Below are 20,173 nucleotides of genomic sequence, written 5' to 3' on the forward strand. Positions count from 1 at the left end.
CCCCCCCCCCAAGCCTTCAGTTGCTTAAATATGCCCCTTCGGAGTTTTACATAAGCACTCTCTTAGGAAACAGCAGGGCAGGAAAATGGAAAACACATGCTTATCTGAGAAATTTCTCAACTACAGTGACTTTGCAGAGCATCCCAGAATTACGAATCTCTGAAATTACAGAAGCGTTCCTCTCATCAGAACTTGCCTTTTCAAGTGTGAATCTGTGATTCATCAGAAATATGCCCCTTCGGAGTTTTACATAAGCACTCTCTTAGGAAACAGCAGGGCAGGAAAATGGAAAACACATGCTTATCTGAGAAATTTCTCAACTACAGTGACTTTGCAGAGCATCCCAGAATTACGAATCTCTGAAATTACAGAAGCGTTCCTCTCATCAGAACTTGCCTTTTCAAGTGTGAATCTGTGATTCATCAGCATTTCAGGCTGGGTAGTCCTAGTCCTGTATATCCTTTACACATTCTTCGAGTGGCATGGTCAGTTTCCTGAACAGATCAGATTCTTGGACTTAAATAGAGCCTTCATTTCAATAAAGTTTGCTCATACTGAGGGATAGAAGGAATAAAACAATTAATCCCCTAAAGTGACAAGAACTAATCGTAACAATGGATTATCAGAATTCTAAATACAACCTCATTGTTAAAAACTTAACACTTTAGAAAAATGTGCAGGTACACAAATAGCTTTACTCTTACTCATTTTTGATTAGTATAATCATTTGATTGGTTTTTTAGCAAAGCCACTACACTTGAGAGAACCTATGGACCTGCATGGATAGCATATGGGCATTCATTCGCAGTTGAGAGTGAGCATGACCAAGCAATGGCTGCCTACTTCACAGCAGCACAACTGATGAAAGGGTATGTCAGAAGTGGATTGTGCTATTTTATATGAAATGAAATTCTGGGAAGTTTAAAAAGCTGTCCAAAAGTATTGTAGGGGTATGTTCTCTTCATTTACCAGTAAAAATACATTTAGGGCTAAACAGAAAACAAGACAGGAAAAGAATAGGAACTTTTTTTCAAATTCTGGTACACGTTGAGTACATCATTTTTGTCTGAGTGTTTCTTCTCACTGGTTTCTCGTCTAAATGGGACTTATTTCCTGTGGTTAACACGATTTCTCTATTTTCTACATACTGTACTCACTTTGACTTCTAGGATTTAATGCAAGATATTCAGCCCAGACCCACATGTTGAGGATACAGCATAAAGCAAGAGCTCACTCATTTCTGAATTAGCAGGAGAGAGTCAAGGTCTCTCTGACAAGACCTAGTACTGAACCCCCATTGCCTTTTTCTAATCATTTGGGATAAATCTTCTCCTGCCTCTAGCTTATCTAGTTGGTCTTTTTGTCTAGTTCAAGATGCTCAACCTCTGGCCCATGGGCCAAACCCAGCCTGTGGAGCCATGGCACATGGGGTTCCCCATGGGTCAGAAGATTTGGAGGTGGGAAGCAGTGACAGTTAATACTGCCATCCCTCCCCACTGCTAAATTCCCATACCCCAAGTTGGCTGGGTCAGGGCTTGGTAGGTCCCCTTTCTTTTGTGCAGCTGGATTTTGGCTGGACCATACCTCCTTCTCCCCTACAAGGCTGGATTGGAGCTGGGCCACTCCCCCTCCCCCTCTGTGGCTGGATTGGGGCTGGGCTGCTCACATAGCTGCTCTGTGTACCAGATCCAGTCCATCTGCCAGCTCTGGCCTGTGAACAGACCCGGCACCGCCCATTCAGCCCACAGGACAAAAAGATAGAGCACTATTGATTTAGTTTGAAGCAGTCTATACTGTGCTGTTGGAGTTTGAGCTCTATTGCAAGTGATGCTTAAAAGGAATTTCATGGCTGCATGCAACACTTCAAAAAAAATCTTTTATCTTTTAAATTAATTTGCAACCTAGGACTTTTTTTTAACATAGGGTTATGTTAAAATTGGTTGTTTAGGTTGTAAAATCATGCACTTTCATGTTAGACTTTGTCAGATGTATGGCTGCACGTGGGATGTTAATTGCGCTCCTTCCTGTATGTATCATAATATGATTATAATTTCATAACTGCATACAGTGTGCCTCTTATTTGGGATGGATGTATAAAAAGAGAAAAATTAAGGTTGGCTGCACAGTTTTGTTTCCTGGCCCAGTTTAAAATAAGCAGAATATAAATTAGGTAAATGAAACTCCCCTGAAGTTTTATGTGAATCTCCTATATTTCATTGCATATTAGAAGCTGCTATTCAGTTGAATAGCTGTTCCGTTTTATTCCAGAGGTAGTAGCAAACAAAAATAATAGTAGATTAATGGATCCTTGTATACATGCAACATTTGGGGATACAGTGTAGTGTAGTCTATTTGCATGCATACATTGGATAATTACATAACTAACTTATTTGTGTGACAATGCCAGTCATAATTTTTTTGCCTGTTGCTTAAACCAGACGTGCTCAACCTGCATCCCCCGACACGGCATCATCCATCCTTCAGGTCTGTGGGGAGTCCTGTGGGCTGTGGCCCTGTGCATCAAGTCAAGTGCACGGAGCAGTGTGAGGTCCAATCCTGGCGCTGAGCCCTGGGATCCATCCTGGGATCAGGCAACAGCAGCCCGCAGACTGGCCCTGTGCTCCTCATCTGGTCCATGGGGCCAAAGGTTGAGCACCACTGGCTTAAACTATAACAGATTTCAGTTACCCACATACTGGTGGAGTTCTTAAACTTTTTAAGCGCATAGCATTTTTCAGGCCCGCTCTTGCTTTGCATTGTGAGTATAATAGTAGTTTGCCTCGTGACAGAAATAGTGAACAGAAAGCAACTGTTGAAGAGCTGCTGTTAGAAGCCTTGAGAGCTAGGCAGCTGGGGGTGGGGGGGGAGGGTGCTATTAGAAGCTTTAAAATAAGGACAAATAGCAGCCCTGAAACTTGCTAGCTTCCCTTATTTTCAAAGCTTATAATAGCAACCCCACATTTACTATTAGAAGCCATGACAATGGTTGTAATTGATCAGTTTTGGAACTGCTACTACCAAAGTCCTGATGGCGCTGTGTACTTAAACAAGAATTGTTTCAGTAAATGCATACCTTTCCCCCTCTAGTCCTGAGGCTGAGGTGTTACATCTATGAAATGGAATACTAACTACAGGATTATCAGTGTCCATCTATCTTTTTCAGTTTATAGGTGAAAAAAAATACCTAGATTAAACTCAGAATTAATTTGGGGAAAGTTAGGAAAATATCCACAGTGATTTCCAGACTAAAATACTATTAAACATAATGAATTTTTTCTTGTTAACTAGCTGGAGTGGGCTGTTTTTCCTCAGAAAATAACCCTTCAGGATAGGACTTTGGGAATCCACTTTGCATGGTAGTGTTACATGATAAATATTTTTTAATATTCATTATTTAAGATATACTGAAAACATTTAAGTTTGTGATGCAGTTTATAAGATTTTTGCAAACATTTTCCATGCTGAGTAATAAATATATGAAATGTTCTGTTGTCTTGTAGCTGTCACTTGCCAATGCTGTACATTGGACTGGAGTATGGTTTGACCAACAACTCAAAGTTAGCCGAAAGGTTTTTCAGCCAAGCCTTAAGCATCGCACCTGAAGATCCTTTTGTTATGCATGAAGTCGGAGTGGTTGCTTTTCAAAATGGAGAGTAAGTAATGGAATAAATAGGTCTATTTTATTAAGTAATGTGTTCAGCTCACCATGGAGATAATACAAGTTCAAGACTCGGGTGCAGTGCAGGAGCTGGGACTGCCTGGCATTGCATCAGAGCCAGTTCAAGATTGCCAGCAGCACAGACCTTACTCACTTCATGAATCCAGGAGCAGGAGTGACACCCTCTCCTGGGCTTGGCTTCCTGTGACTTCCACTGCCAGTGGCAGGGACCTAGCTGGCCCCAGCATGCCAGAGGCAGACACTTCCAAGCTGGGCAATGGGGGGAATATTGCAGGCAGGGCACAGGCTCTAAACATTGGGAGTTACATGTTCTCACAGACAGACATGTGAGCTTCAGTACCCAGTGCTAGGGTTAGTACCCTGGGGCAGGGGGGAGGACCCTGCTGGCTCTAGACCTGTCCAAAGTGGGCTGAGATCATAGTAAGCATTACCATGCAACAGCTCAGAACATATTCTATTTTTTTTAATATGGTACAATAATGCTTATAATGATTTCAGATTGAATATATGCAAAATCCCATGCAGTGAGGTCCATAGAAATCAGTCAGCTGTCTCTTGATTTCATGCTAAAGGTAACTAAATGTTTGAACTCGTATTTGTCTTAGAATAAAGCATGGTGTCAAACTCACACTGGGCCAGATCCAGACCTCAGGGCCCCTTAGGCTAGGTCCATGGGGTCAGCAGCAGCTGTTGTGGGTTGTGCCAGTAGAGAGTATCTGGGAACTGTAAGGTGAGCCAGTTCTGAATCAGGCTCCATACCCCCAACTTCAGGTAACGCTGTGGGCTGGATTTGACCCATGAGCCATATATATTTGACAACCCTGGAATAAAGTATTATATAATAAACTTGGCAAATCAGGAAGTATCACAAATATTCTGCAGAGATGAACAAATATAAAAAGAATGTTTACTTGAGTCACCTTTTTAGTTGGGGATGTGTGGGATGAAGAATTTAATGCATGTCCTTGGACTGTATTCTTTTTTAATTCTTGTTCAGTGCATCAGATTTAACTTAATATTCCTTTCTGGACAAGGTGTTGCTAAATGTGGATTTTGCCTTTAATTTATGAGAATAGTTATTTGTAACGAACAGTGTAAAAGTAACTTATTTTTCTATTACAGATTTTTCACAGTTTCAAGGGGAAAGAACTGTTTATTAGAATCATGCAGTAGCTACTTTATAATTCCAGTATTTATGTATTTATTTTAGCTGGAAAACTGCAGAGAAGTGGTTTCTTGATGCATTAGAGAAAATCAAAGCTATTGGAAATGAGGTGTGTGCTAAATTAAAGTGTATTTAATTTCATATTGAAGTATTTATTAAAATTCCAGGTTCTTGTATTATTCTGCTTTATATAAATGGAACATTAAAATAAATTAAACAAGTTCTAAAACATGACCCTTCCCAACAATATAAGCCTTTGGCCATTCAATTTCGGCATTCTTTAAAACATGAGGATACTATCACATATTCTGTTTTAGCTTTTCCCATGATATGTAGAACAAGCCTCTGGATGAAATCAGAAAGCAATACATTATAATGTGTGCCTCTGATACAGTGGGAAGCAGAATCTAGGTCTGACTCCCGGTCATAGTTTTAATTTCTAGGCTAAGCATTGGCAACCTACAGCTTGCTGGCCAGATCTTTCAAGCCGGGGCTTCAGCAGTGACATTTCAGCAGTAACACTGTGGAGGTGGGAGTTGCCTGCACTGTGGCTGGGTAGTGAGAGAAGCAGTAGTTCCCCATTTAGACATGCTGCCCCATCTTACCCCTGTTGGGTAGTTTCAGCCTACCACGCCTGAACATTGCTGATCCCTGTCATAGACCATTCTTTTCATATCTACATTACTGTTAACACAGATTACTCATTGCAGCAAAATAGTAATACAGATATTCACTTTTCCAAACATTAGACAATTGTAAGAATCAAGAATAGCATTTGTACTTACACTGCCTGCAATAAAGCTCTGGGACTTTGTATGCTATTTAAAAGGATAGGTTAGGGTCTAACATCAAAATGAAATTTTCCTCTATGTTCTTGTATGTCTATGAGAATGTTGTTGGATGTCTTCAAAGAACAAACAGATACTAGGAAAGATGCGCTAGGATGCACTAGTCTTCCTACAAGTATAAGAAATGCAAGAACCTGTAAAATACAATTAAACTGGGGAAGAAGGCTCACATTAAGTAAATAAGTAGTTCACTGGGTGACATTTTTGCTAATTTTACCTGTAAAATGCTTTTTTGGCCGTAGGGAAGGTATGCTTAATATTAAAGAAATTTAAAATGTTTGTCACCTTTTCATTGTTCATGGATATATATTGTCTTCTATGCTTATATCACCTCTTTTCTAATTGGGGATTGTGACACTCAAAGGGGACTGAGAGTCCCAAGGAAATTCCGTTGTTGTAGTGTTTGGGCTTGTGTTAGAAATAAGGTCAACTGCATAAAGATTGGGGACCCACTGACTTATGTTGATTTCTCTAGTGACAGTAACAGGAAGATTTACATGAAGGTTGCCAAGCATATGCTAATAGGTTTGATGGAATATTTTTCAGGTAACAGTTGACAAGTGGGAGCCTTTATTGAACAACTTAGGACACGTGTGTAGAAAGCTGAAGTAAGTTGAAAAACTGAAATGTTTTAAGGCTACATTTACCTAATACACTGTAAAGTCATACGCTACATTGGTTCACTTCATAATTACACTGTGATAGCACTATAAAAGGATGTTTTATAGTAAATGAGAATGTTCCCAAGCATGTCACTCTAGGTAAAAAATTCTTCATGTGAAAATTATGTACAAAAGTTTTTCTTACTGTGGAAATGACATCAAATCATAATGCAGACCAGCTATAAGTATGCATGCTCTTGTATTCTTTGGGGTCTAAAATTAATAATTAAAATATACAGTTAATTCTTGTTCATCCTAAATTCAAGAAAGGATAGGATACTTGAAGGGAACTGTGGATGCATGTAAATCTATACGAAGCAAACTAAAGAATTCTATAATTGTTGAAAGCTTTAAAATATTTTAAAAGCCATCATGATCCCAATAATGTCAAGATATTTATTTTGATAAATGTCATGTTATTGCCTACTCCCGGAAGGCAGAATTAGAAGCAGAGAGTAACATACTCATTATTGTCTGCTCCACCACAGCAGCCTGAGCAATGGCAGTAGCAGGACTGAAATAATTTTGATGCTCTTGCTTACTCTGTATAATGGCCATATCCAAATAGCAAGAAAGATTAAAGCTGATGCTGCAACATTTAGACCTCTACAACAGTTTGCTACACAAGCTGATAATCATCAACACCTACCATTTTGCAGCCAGCTGCAGTTGTGCATGTGCAATGTGCTTTTCAGTAGAAAGACATTCTTTCCACGCATTGGCTGTGGATTTAAACAACCTATTCTTCTCAAAGATTTTTCATGCATAAAGTTTTTTAAAGCCTTGAATTTAAGGAAAAACTGATTTCTCAGTTACCCTGAATAATATCATGATTATCATGAAAGCATGTAATGTATTCCTTTATGTTGCAAATATGAAGCAATAATTTAATTATTTCATATTGTTAGCCTAGGCTAATGGCTTTAGGCCAGGATATTATTGTGTCAGATGAAATATGAATATAGGCAATCAGGACTCATTGTAGAGATGATTGCCTTTTCCTCTAGACCAATACGGCTACAACCTGGATACCTGACGTACGAATATAATTCAGTGACCCTCTGCACCAGAAAACTTACTAATATATGCCATACTTAAACTTAACAGGAAGTATGAAGAAGCATTAGAATATCATCGGCAGGCTCTAGTATTGATTCCTCAGAATGCCTCTACCTATTCTGCCATTGGATACATACACAGTCTCATGGGCAATTTTGAAAGTGCAATTGACTATTTTCATACGGTATGTATGTGCTTTATATTAAGGTGGTACTGTTCACGGATCCGGAATTAAGGTTAAATTTTCTTTTGCATTTAATATAGAAATTCATGAAAAATTATGTATGTGAAAAATAAATGTATTCTTCTCCAACTTAGAGCAGGTTTTGAATACAGAATTAATTTTGTTTCATTTTCCAAGTCATATGTTAATTAGGCTAAAATAGAACCTTCCAGGGTTTATTTTTTATCCCAAATAAATTAAACAGATGCTTCTCAGACATTTAAAACTAATTGAAATATAGAATTTATATAACAAGAAAAGGTTATATATGAACCAGTTTTAGTGATCATGAGGAAAAAATATTTTTAAGTAGTTTTAATTAGTTTAATTTGGGCTTCAAAACCCCTAAAACGCCTTTATAATGGTTAAGGTTAAAAATTAGGGTTCTTTTGATTGCTAATGGATTTCTGTACTTAAATATTTGACTTTCTAAGCCCTTAATTTTGAATATCCTGAGATTGTAGTGAGTGGTTCATTTGACAGAGTAACTGTTCTGCTGGGTTTCTTTTTACCATGCAGTTAGTGTTACATGTATTTCATAGTTTCATAGTTTCATAGTTTCAGGGTCAGAAGGGACCTAATAGATCTTCTAGCCCGACCCCCCGCCAGGGCTCTTCTAGCCCGACCCAAAAAAAAAAAACAAAAAAACCACTCACCCTAAAAACAAAAACGGGACTCAAATGAGTCCAGCCAGGTAAGTATCCAGCCTCTTCTTAAAGATCCCCAGGGTAGGGGCCAGCACCACCTCCCTTGGAAGTTGGTTCCAGCTCCTAGCCGCCCTAACTGTGAAGTAGTTTTTTCGGATGTCCAATCTGTACCTCCTCTCCATCAACTTGTGCCCATTACTCCTTGTTATGCCAGCAGGGGCTAGGGGAAACAGCGTCTCCCCCAAACCCTTCTGGTTCCCCCTAGTGAGTTTATAGACGGTCACCAGGTCCCCCCTCAGCCTTCTCTTGTGGAGGCTGAATAGGTTCAGGTCCCGCAGTCTCTCACTGTAGGGTCTGCCCTGTTGTCCCCGGATCATGCGGGTGGCCCTCCTCTGGACCCTCTCCATGTTGTCCACATCCCTCCTGAAATGGGGCGCACAGAACTGGACACAATACTCCAGCTGCGGCCTGACCAGCGTCGCATAGAGGGGGAGGATCACCTCCCTGGCTCTACTCGAGATGCACCTGTGGATGCACGACAAGGTCCGGTTAGCCCTGCCAACCATGACCTCGCATTGTCGGCCCATGTTCATCTTGGAGTCAATAATGACACCAAGATCCCTTTCCGCCTCCATGCTCTCAAGTAGGGAGTTCCCCATCGTATAAGTGTGCTGCTGGTTCCTACTACCCAAGTGCAGCACCCTGCACTTGTCCGTATTGAAACGCATCCTGTTCCTGTCTGCCCACCCCTGTAACCTATCCAGATCCTTCTGCAATCTCTCTCTCCCTGCTAGCGTGCTCACCTCCCCCCAAATTTTGGTGTCATCAGCGAATTTAAACAGGTTGCTCTCCACCCCAACATCAAGATCGCTGATGAAGAAATTGAACAGCGCAGGCCCCAGGACCGAGCCCTGGGGGACTCCACTACCCACCTCCCCCCAAGTCGAATATGATCCATCCACCACCACCCTCTGAGTGCGACCCTTCAGCCAATCTGCAATCCATCTGACTGTGTAGGCATCTATGCCACAGTCGCCTAGTTTATTAATTAGGATGGGGTGAGAGACGGTGTCAAAGGCCTTGCTGAAGTCCAGAAAGACTACATCCACCGCGACACCTGCATCCATGGCCTTTGTGACCTGATCATAAAAGGCAATCAGGTTGGTCTGACATGATCTCCCCCTAATAAATCCATGCTGATTGCCCCTGAGCATCATCTCGGATGCCGGCCCATCACAAATGTGCTCCTTGATGATCTTCTCAAAGAGCTTCCCCAGGATTGAGGTAAGACTGACGGGCCTATAATTGCCCGGGTCCTCCCTTTTCCCTTTTTTGAAGATGGGGACCACGTTAGCTACCTTCCAATCGTCTGGCACCTGGCCCAAGCACCACGATCGCTCGTAGAGCCGTGCCAGGGGCCCTGCAATAACCCCAGCCAGCTCCCTCAGCACCCTGGGGTGGAGAGCATCCGGACCCGCTGACTTGAACGCGTCCAGCCCCTCCAGAAGCTCTCTAACCCGGTCCTCCCCAACCTGAGGTCTGAAGGCGATCCCCTCGCGTCCGGCTTCTATCACAGCAGGGAAGTCCCGTTCCCTGCACAAGAAAACGGAGGTGAAGAATTGGTTAAAGAGATCCGCTTTATCCTCTGACGCAACCACCAGATTGCCCCGCATATCCTGCAGGGGCCCCACATTACCCGGCGCCGCCTTCATCCTCCCAATATATTTGAAAAAGGACTTTTTGTTATCCTTAATCCTGGACGCTATTTAGCATTGGCTTTATCTTAATTTATGTTTTTTGAGCTGCATATAAATGAAGTCCATTTTATCTATAGGGACACTTGTTCACAAATACTTACCTTAAAAGCTTTGAATAACATATTTTGTTAGTCTTCCTTTATAGTGCATGAAAGATTGCACTGTAGTATATGGAGTAGAACAGAAGGGAAGTGCACTGTAACTGGATTTTGGGCTTTTTTTAATTATTAATTTTAGTACCTTTCTGGCCAGTTAAATTCATTCATCATCTTGGTTGAAGGGGAACCTTTGTTTCATAGTGAGGATCAGTTTTACAAAAGGTTAATTTAGCTGTCATGATGTAAATATTTATTTCTGATGCTGAACATTCTGTATCTTTTTACAGGCACTTGGTCTTAGGAGGGATGATACATTTTCTGTTACCATGCTTGGACATTGCATAGAAATGTACATTGGTGATTCCGAAGCTTACATCGGTAATTCTGTTGTTTATTACTATATAAGAGAGCAATATGAGCAGTAAAAAAAAAAAGACCTGTTAATGTTCGTTAAATAAAAAATCTTCTAGTGCTACAGTAGTACCCCAGCAGAAAAATTCCCTCCAAAGTCCAGCTGCTGCTGAATCTTCCTGCCCCGCTCCCCCCAAAAGGCAGTTACATCTTAGTGGGAAGAAGCTAATGTAAGGGTCAAAAACCGACATAGAATTTTGTACGTAAAATACTGTAAAGCCTATCCAGAATACTGGAAAATATTTACTCCAATATGATGGCGTGTTTGGTTACCACTTGCTGAACTTCTAGGTGTCGTGAATCAGAGCAGCCGCCGGCAGCCGCCTGACTCACACCGGAGTGTTTAGATTTAGAGCTCGGCAGGCGGGTAGTGATGGATGGAGTGGAATTAACCAGGCACAGACGCGTGTAGGTTACAGGAGTTTGTTTACTTACGTCGCCTAGATAGTGATGGACGACGCAGGCGAGCCTTTGTTCCGTTACCGCTTCGGTTACAGAGTCAACTATACGCACGCAGTTAAATGACGTACGCTGACGGGGTGATTGATTAGGAATTGATCAATTTCCCAATTCTCTGGTGACAAGCACAGGTGTTTCCTGTGAGATCCCCAGAGCTCTCCGACTTGGGCGGAAACCGTTAAACTATTTATAGGCAGAGGTGTTTGACAGAGATGCCCAATCGTAAACCGTTATATGGAATCTTTAATTTTTGGCAGGTGGCATCTCTTTGTCTCCTCAAGTTACAAGGTAGTGGGTTAGGTTTTTCTACCTGTTACGTGTGTGCTACGTGTGAGGAGCTTACGTTTATCTTTGACCAATTATATATAGTTTCCCCCAGCATTTTATTTCAGCTGACCAATTATCTGTAGTACACCACCAGCGTTTTGTTTCAAGGAATTTCTTGGCAGGGAAGTCTTTTAACCCTTAATAGTCAAATGAAGATGATTTGAATGGGATCTCTTGCTCAGTGGCATGGGCACAAGTTAATTGGGTTGTGACACTAGGGAAGCTTATTTTAGAAGTCAGGGTAGATATTCACACTTATAGGTTAACATAAGCCCTCTACACACGTAGCTAAAGACGTGATTGGATCTAACGTGTGATCCACACAGTGGCACCTCGTGTCAGGCCACACATGCATGGTAGGAGGCAGAGTTGTAGGAGCGCACATTAGATCTAATCGTGCCTTATTGCCAGTGTAGGGAGAGCCTGATTCTGGGCTCCCCCTGGACTGGCAGATAAGTAAGCTCCCATGGCTGGGGGCCCCCTTTGCTGAGGGGGCTTCCAGCTGAAAAGGCCACATGCAGCCAGGGCCAAGAATCCTGCACCTGCCAGGGCTCGGCCAGGAACATGAGTCCTATCAGGCCACAGATTCTCAGTCCCAGCCGCTGCAGTCTCCTCACAGACTGCCTGCATGTGCAAATTAAATCTGGACAGAAACCAGCTATAAAGTTATTATACATATTCAAGCCATAACTTTATAGCTGTTTGGACCTTCTAAGGCGGGATAGTTAATTTGCATGTGTAGCCAGTCTAAATTTATTGCACAGTGAACAAGGTAATTGCGCCATAGATGTAACATGTAGAAGGGACCTAAATAACTTATTTTAGCTCACTTTTTACAAATAATTTCTGTAGCTATTTTACAAAGTACAGTGATGCTTAAGGCAGAGATGGTTCAAATAAAGGAACAAGTTATAGACAAGAATGAAGAATTTTGAGAGAAAAAGCAAACAACACATTAAAAATGGAAAGAGTAGAAAAAATGTTTCATCTTTTCATAAGAGACAACCAGGGATTGTTTGTTTAAAATTATATTAACTATTAGGGTTTAGAGAGAAGCCTGAAAATAATCAAAGTGTAAAAGTAATACCACGTGTAGGAGTTGGTCACAAATGATAAAAATATGTCTGAGAATTTTGGTTTTGTTTTGTTTTTTAGTAGTCTATGAATATCACAGTTGTCATTTGGAATGGGTTAGGATTAACACATCTGTTGTCTCCCCTCACCTGGAAATTCAGGATTATACAAATGAAAAATAAAGTCTACATGCCTATAATTTTAAGATGTTCGTGAAATACAGAAATATTTTTCCACTTGCAACTTCATAATGCACAATTTTTCTGTTGTATTGGACTTAGGCATTTCTCCATAGTGAATAATTATTCATTTAATATACTGTGACATATGGTAATGAGCATGAGTGCAGTTAGAAAGTAGCATCTGTCTACTACCTGTTGCTATTTGCATCAGTGAATGGGTTTGCCAGTGTGAAAATTGGTTGGACAAGCATTTTCTCTAATTTTTCATATTGTAAATGTATTATTGCAAAGAATATATCCTGAAGTACCATATAGCTGTATGATTGTAAGTTTGCATCTCTGTCTTAAGGAACTGACAAATTAGTTGTTTCACCTACATTGCTGGCTGTAGCCTGCAGCCCCAGTAGTTTCTAAGCATGCCAGATGTGGGACACAACAGGGAACTGTACAGCTGTCTGATGGTTGAAACAGCACATCTTTTTTTAAATCTTTCCAAAACAGTTTCAAATAAGCACCTGAAGTATCACAGTTATTTGCTGATAGACTCAATATTTTATAAGATAGTAATCTTTGCAAAATTCACTTGGAGAGTAGTAACCGTTTTGTGTGTTTTTAGGAACAGAAATTAAAGACAAATTAAGATGTTATGACTTTGATGTTCACACCATGAAGACATTAAAGAACATTATTTCACCTCCCTGGGATTTCAGGGAATTTGATATAGAAAGACAGACTCTGTTTGAAAGTGGTATTGTGACATTGGAAGCACCACATCAGAAGAAAACTACAGATGCCAGTCGTCCATTAGAAGAAACCTTTGAGATTGAAATGAATGAAAGTGATATGATGTTGGAAACATCAATGTCAGATCATAGCACATGACTCTAAACACTGGAACAGATCTCATCTTTGTCAAATTGTAACACACTTTATTTTTGTGGTTTTTTTCCTCTCCTTGTCATGGATTTGGGAATTTGATATTTTTATATGAAACCCAACTACTCTATATGTAACACCGGAAGTAATGCCTGCCTTAAGAATGATATAATATTAATTCCCAAAGGTTAATTCAAACTTTGTTTCTACAGAATAATCATACACAATGAAATAAGTAAAATGCATGTATTGTTCTTAGAACTGTTTACTGTATCCTGTGACTGCCATTAAGACTGTGAAAGCTTAAAAATAGTACTTAAAATAGTTTACAGTTCATTTCAAATTGAGTAGCTGAGACCTGTTGTAGTGTTGTTGTGGCTGCAAAGGTTTCTCTCATCTGTGAGGAACATACCATTAATTGTTGAAAAATAACTAGAGTTTTGATGCTAATATATTTTAGTCTTTTAAGACAGGAATTATTGCAACAATCTTCATTATTTTGTTTAACCCCTGCTTACATTCAGGGAGAGCCTTTTTTTATCAATTCAATCGAATTTGGTATATATTAAATTAATGTCAAAGCTTTTAAAGCATGGTAGTGAATGTGTGTTGTCCTGTTTAATCACTTTTGTTCATTAAAATCATACTCGTATTTCTATGCTATATTACTAGACAATTTAAGCAGAACTGATTAGGCAGGAAATGTGAATTGCACATATTTGGAATAGCAAAGAAATTTTGAGTTGCATCTGATTACAATTTTCTGAAATCAGTGATGCCCTTGGAACTATTTTTAAAAGTTAGTTTGACAATAAACACAATGCAAGCCACATAGTACTGCTGTAGGGCTGTAGAAATTCTCTACCTTGACAAAATAAGTGAGTGTAAAAGAAAAAGGGAAGTGTGTGTACAGTTTTTATGAAGTCTCTAAACCTGTGGTATTTTACTTTTGAATATGCTACTTGTTCATTGAAAATAGTGAAGCAAAGTTTGTCTTTCATGAACTGAGATGCTGACTAAACCATAAATCATTCAATAAACTTAGCAAGGCCTTCTATGCTTCTGCTTAAAAAGAATATTACACATTTTATATGAAACTTCTCCCTTCTTCCCTATCCATAACTGCTTAAGTCTAAGTTAAACAATCGGTTCCCTGTTAACTGAGTTTTGTGTTTAATGTGAGGACAGCTAAGAACGAAACAGATGAAGTATATAATCTTAACTTTACTCCAGTCTTTCAGAGCTCAGGAACCATCGAATATACTTCACAAAATTTTTCTTCAAATAGGAAGGTGATTTGTATGACTAAAAGTTCATTAGGTCATAGGTCTAATAGGTCATAAGGGACTTTGAAAAGGAGCACTTTGTAGAAGAAGCAGCCCCTCTTCAGCAATAATCACTACATTTGTGTGTAGTGGTGGGTCCCAGGTGGTATTTGTATTTTATGTGATCTGTTTGTGTAGGAGATGGTGTAATTTTAAGTGTATGCTAGATGGTTTTGTTGTGCAGGGTTTTAGAGGTCTTTGTTCTTTTCTCACTGGCATCTGGGTCCCCTGGGAGTTTTGAGAGGATATGGGAAAAGGGAATTTGGTGTTGTTCGTTTTTTCTTTTGCACAAGATTTTTTTTTTTTTTTAAATGTAAGGGGCAGCAGATGGCAATTGCAGCTGGAAGAGTTACTGGATATGAGACCGGAAATGAGAATGATAGGAAGTGACAGCTGTAGAGACATTTATCATCCTTGAATAGGTTTCTGATGCCAGCTATATCTGCATGAAGTGTTGCTTGACAGAGGTGGTCAAAGGACTGGAACTGCGGCAAGGCAGTGATGGAGGTCAGATAGGATTTGAGCAGGTAATGCAAGAAAGGAGAAATGAAGCTCCATATACAAACAAAAGACCTGATGCCTATCTAAAAAGATGATTGGATCTTCAGAACAGGGGAGCCCTTGAGAGCGTGTGACTAAAAATAAGGCAAAGGAAGGAACCAGCTGGTGGAGGTGAAATAGAATTGAGGTTTAGTTTGTTGGTAAACAAAGAAGATGGGATGGCGTGGGAGAAAAGAGAAGAAGCTCGTTCAAAGAGAGGGGTGGGGAGAATGGAGATAATGAATCATCTTAGCCCAAGAAGGATAGAGGAAGGACCAAGGAAGATAAAAAAGACAGAATGTGGTAATTGGATACATAAAAGGATAAAAAGGAAAAGTATCAGGGATACAAATACCAGGAAAAGGCATTTCTATGGAATCAGTGATTCACTGATTAATAATAATCAGACCACTTATAAGGTACAACCTGTAAAACAGAAAGGAATGCTATATATTGGAAGCAAAGATATGGGATAGACCTAAGACTGAAGAGGATTTTCATGGGAGCAGACATTAATTGGCCTTCAGGTGAGTCATAAATGACATGACAATTACTCACTGACAGGTGCAAAGGACAACTACAGTAGTGTAGGGAAGCTGTTTAAACTTCTAGAAGTTCAAGTGATTTTTTTTCAGTGGGATTCTTCCTGTCCCAAGAGAAGGTAGGAGAAGATTATGACAATTAATAGATGACTCAGAAGATTGGTGCTCCTGGGAAGAGTTTTGGATGTCTGATCACTGGCTAGTAATTGTGGATAGGGAACTTTTTCTCTAGGGATCAGCTTCACTTGGGATCAAGGTTGACCTGACTGAGGAATGGCTTTAATCAAGGAACTTGAAGTGAGGGGGAAGCTGGGGAAAGTTCAGAATGAGAAATAAAAATGAACAGTAACTCATTATGTAGGATGTAAAACCAGATGTTATAGGAATAATGGAAACATGGTGGAATAGTAGCAACTTTTCTGCGATTCCTCCTTGATAGGTCATTTAAGAGCTCCCAATTTAGCTCAATTGGTGTCTTACTACATTTCCTTTTCTCTTTTCATTGAGTTGGTTTCTACTTGTGCCCTTTAATACTGCCGCTTCCTGAATTCCTTTGTCCAATAGACTCACTTCGCATGAAAGTTTACCTACCAATTCTCTATGTGTGTTGATTTTGTTTATTCTACTGTTCTGATTTGAGTAGAAGTTTTTCACATTTATGCTCCTACAATCTTATTTGAACCTGGTTCTTAGTAATTGCTCTTGGCACTGTTAAGGAACCAAATGGTAGTTGAATTGCGTAGAACCTTTCTTATTTCTTGGTATCAAGACAGGTCAAACAGTTGCATGGTAGTCCTGTGGTTCCAGGAAGGTAAAAGCCATTCTGAAACTGAACTGGGTTAAGGTATTTAGTCGTCTTCAGACCAGAATTGGGTGAACCCAATTGAACCCTGCCCCAGATGAGAGAAAGTATTTAAAAGAAAAAACAATTGCCCTATAATCCAGAGGAACTTCTAAGTAAACTTAAAGTGGCTACTCCCAAACAGAAATTATAGTCAGATGCTGATGGCTGGCCTACTGCAGAAAGATGCTGATCCATGCTGGTTTACTAAAAGGTTTCCCAAGCAGGAAACCTGCTATTCTGCACTTGGCTTGTTCCCTGAACAGCTTCTCCCTAACAGTCCTACATAGTTTACGTGCTGTCTGTGAGGAAACTAGCTGTCTCTGCTGCCAGGACTACGCTGCTAATCCAGCTGGGAATGGGATGTTCTAGTAGCTGTCCCCACATCTAATTTGTTTAGTATTAATATCAAGCTATGCAATGTGTTACAATGACCAAGTCAAAACCAACAAATCAATCATATGAGATGCACTGTAGAATTGGAGTCAAATGAGCAGATTAATTTAGTAATCATATTAATGAAAACTCTTTATATGAGAGGTAGGCACTTCTTTTCCAACTGAGCCAGATTAACTCACCCTGAGTCAGAGGCAGGCAGGCATTTGTTAGGACCCAGTGGTCACACCCACTTGTCTGTGAACTGGCACGGGGAGAGTGTCTGCTCATCCCCACCATGCCATGGGACGAGTACCCCAAATCACACTGTAGCCAAAGTCCCGCATCTCTGTGTTGGACCCAGTGGTTCCATGGCGAATCTGGTCCATAGACTAGGTTGCCAATTTGCTGCTTTATACAAATTGTAAGATGGCTGTCTTGGTTGTAAATGTAAGCGGAAGAACTTGACTGAAGTTAGTTGACTTGCTAGTTAGCTGATTTCAGTATTAAGCCTCTTCTCTAATATCCTGTTATCTAATGCCAGAACACAGCTTCCCAGCCAGTAAAGCTTAGACTTCAGGTTTTATCTCTGAACACAGCTTCACAGCCAGTAAAGCTTAGACTTCAGGTTTTATCTAGTGGCTTTTCCTTTTTCTCCCTTCACTGCAACAGAAATAAGATACAGACATTAACAGAATGCTGTTTGTAACAGATGTTTCACAGCTTTTATTTGCTAGGATTACAAGTACCAATCTTCTGTTTCCTAGGATGTTGAGAAGATAGAGCTCTTTGAACCTGGAACTGTCGATAAGTTCTTCACGTGTCCATGTCTCATGTGGCTTGTTAGCTCCCTGCATTTGAACTTGGATTTTTTTTGAGCCACATCTGCATCCTGAATGTCTTTATAACTCTGGATCTGAGGTCATTTTTGACAGGCCCTCGCATCAACTTTTGTCTTTGAGTCAGACTTTTGTGAGTGAGCTTCACACTCACTATAAAACATGTTCCTGTGATGTAAGACAGACAAGTACTTTTTTTTCATAGCATTTCATTTTTAAAAATCTGAGAAACTTGCTGTGTGCAAGGTTTAGCCCTTATGGCAGACAAGAAGTCTCCAAAATCTAAAAATGTTCTATTGCTTGCCCTTGCAGATGGTGTGTCCTCAATTATGGGCATACCAGATGTTGATTATGGGGATTGTGTCCTTGAGAGAGGAGCTGTTTGCTTGTAGTTCTCCAAGGAAAATACAGAGGTGTGAGAGATTTTTATTAGTCATCTTTGCAGGAGAGGTCTGTTATCCCTCTTCAGACTTTGGAGGGGCAGAGACTGCAACCTCAGAGTAGTCCTCTTCAAACATGCTTTCACCTTGTGAAAAAAGACGCTAGCTTTGCAAGGGGCATAATTTTAGACTGAGCTTGCTAGGTTCTGGCACTAAAAAGACAGAAAGACAGTAATTTGGCCCCTGAAAAAAATGGCTTGAGAAGAATCTCCCTTACAACCAGCTCGTTTGCAGTTACATGCATTACCCAGTACCCACAATATAGTCTCACAGCTACCAGTGTTCTCATTTCTGAGTAGGGTGACACTAACATTGCATCTCCCATAGTACCATTGTGTCTGATGCAGCATCTTCATGGCACTAGGAGATCTTGTTTTCTGCACTACCCAAATCATAACTAGAGCCTGGTAGTTAATGGTGTTAGTCTGAAGTCAGGCAGAAAGCAGGGCAAGCTAACTTGTTCAGAGAGATGCTTTTGTAGGTGCTATACTTCATCAGATGCTATGATGAAGTAGGCATTTGCTTATGAAAGCTTAAGTTAGTCTCTAAGGTACTGTCCTGCACTCCTTCAATCAAATGTGTTAATGGTGGTAAAGGTTCCACCTGCCGTATCAAGGACCCCTCCAGCTCAGTAACCAGCTCCTGGATAGTACAAATTTGTGTTTAAGATGATCTCTGTTTTTCTGGGATAATGCACAAGTTTGGAAGATGTAAAGAATCTCTCTCTTGCTACTTAAAAAGTTGAGAAACACTGCTCTAGACACAGCTGCTTCGATGTTCTCTGCTGCTTGTGCCAAAGCCAGGAATTGGCTTATTTGATGCATATTGGGGGTCGGGGCCTTATGTCCACAGTGCATCAGTTAGTCCCTCCCCCTACTATGAAAAGAGGGGGCAGTGTGTCCCTCACCCAGAAGACTGACAGCATACTGGGCTGCATTGGTAGGTGTGTTGCCAGCAGATGGAGGGAAGTGATTTTTTTTCCCCTCTATTCAGCATTGGTGAGGCCACATCTGGAGTAATGTGCCCAAGTTTGCCCCCGGCAAAGGATGTGGGCAAATTGGAGAGTCCAGTGGATGGGGGATGGGAGGGGGGCAGGACTTCTTAGGAGAGACTGAGGGAAGGGGCTTATTCTGGAGAAGAGGAGACGAGGGATTTGAGAGCAGCCTTCAGCTCCCTCAAAGCTGGTCACAGAGAGAAGGAGCTGGACTGTTCTCAGTGGTGGCAGATGAGAGAAGGAGCAGCGGCCTCAAGTTGCAGCAAGGGAGGCTGAGGTTGGACAGCAGGAAAAAACTCTCCCGAAGAGGGTGGTGAACAGGGATTCTGGTTTTCTCTGATTAAAAAAAAAAATCCCCAATTTTCAGACTTAAAAAAAGTAACCCCCAATCCATTTTCCATGATTAAAGTGAAGCACCACTATAACATACGAGCGGATTTTGGGTTACATTAGTTGACCCCGCGCGGGACGCGGGAGGGAGGCGTGAGACGCGCCTCACACGGGGCTCCAGGTACTGGCAAGGAGCTGGGGTGCGGCCGGCGCTCGGGTGGGGGCGGGATTCCGAGGGAGCGCCCCCCCAGCATCTCGCTGAGATCTCGTGAGACTTCCTTGACAACAGAGCCCATTCTCGCGATATTTTCTTCCGCCCCTCACCCCCGCCCCTTCCCCTTTCCGCGGCGGAACAGCTGCAGCAGTAGTCAGATGAAGTCGGAGCGGGAGGCTGCGCCGGGGTTCGGGCCTATGCGCGGCGGCGGCAGCAGTGGAGGTGGAGGGCGGGTCAAGCGACTCATGGAGCCTCCGCTCCGCCGG

General features: G+C 41.1%; 2 protein-coding genes across 8 annotated transcripts in view; both read left to right on the forward strand.

Moving 5' to 3' along the window:
• CDC16 (cell division cycle 16) overlaps positions 1 to 14,527 on the forward strand; it is a 37,224-nt gene extending 22,697 nt beyond the window's left edge. For 3 of the 5 annotated variants that reach the window (XM_025215187.1, XM_006033388.3, XM_006033389.3), the window contains 7 exons: positions 744 to 869; positions 3,501 to 3,653; positions 4,890 to 4,953; positions 6,239 to 6,300; positions 7,462 to 7,597; positions 10,426 to 10,516; positions 13,208 to 14,527. In XM_025215187.1, coding sequence (XP_025070972.1) covers positions 744 to 869; positions 3,501 to 3,653; positions 4,890 to 4,953; positions 6,239 to 6,300; positions 7,462 to 7,597; positions 10,426 to 10,516; positions 13,208 to 13,473 — 898 coding nt within the window. In that variant the 3' untranslated portion in view covers positions 13,474 to 14,527. Of the gene's footprint in view, positions 1 to 743; positions 870 to 3,500; positions 3,654 to 4,889; positions 4,954 to 6,238; positions 6,301 to 7,361; positions 7,598 to 10,425; positions 10,517 to 13,207 lie in introns of those variants that run through there. The other 2 variants (XM_025215188.1, XM_025215189.1) reach the window with 2 other exon arrangements.
• A 441-nt stretch (positions 14,528 to 14,968) lies between these two features.
• Positions 14,969 to 20,173, forward strand: part of UPF3A (UPF3A, regulator of nonsense mediated mRNA decay) — a 53,540-nt gene continuing 48,335 nt past the window's right edge. Inside the window, exon 1 of one of the 3 annotated variants that reach the window (XM_025215178.1) lies at positions 14,969 to 15,319. In XM_025215178.1, coding sequence (XP_025070963.1) covers positions 15,239 to 15,319 — 81 coding nt within the window. In that variant the 5' untranslated portion in view covers positions 14,969 to 15,238. The remainder of the gene's footprint in view (positions 15,320 to 20,173) is intronic. The other 2 variants (XM_025215175.1, XM_006033393.3) reach the window with 2 other exon arrangements.

This window comes from Alligator sinensis, unplaced genomic scaffold (assembly GCF_000455745.1).
Source record: "Alligator sinensis unplaced genomic scaffold, ASM45574v1 scaffold1463_1, whole genome shotgun sequence".
NCBI classification, from domain to species: Eukaryota; Metazoa; Chordata; order Crocodylia; family Alligatoridae; genus Alligator; species Alligator sinensis.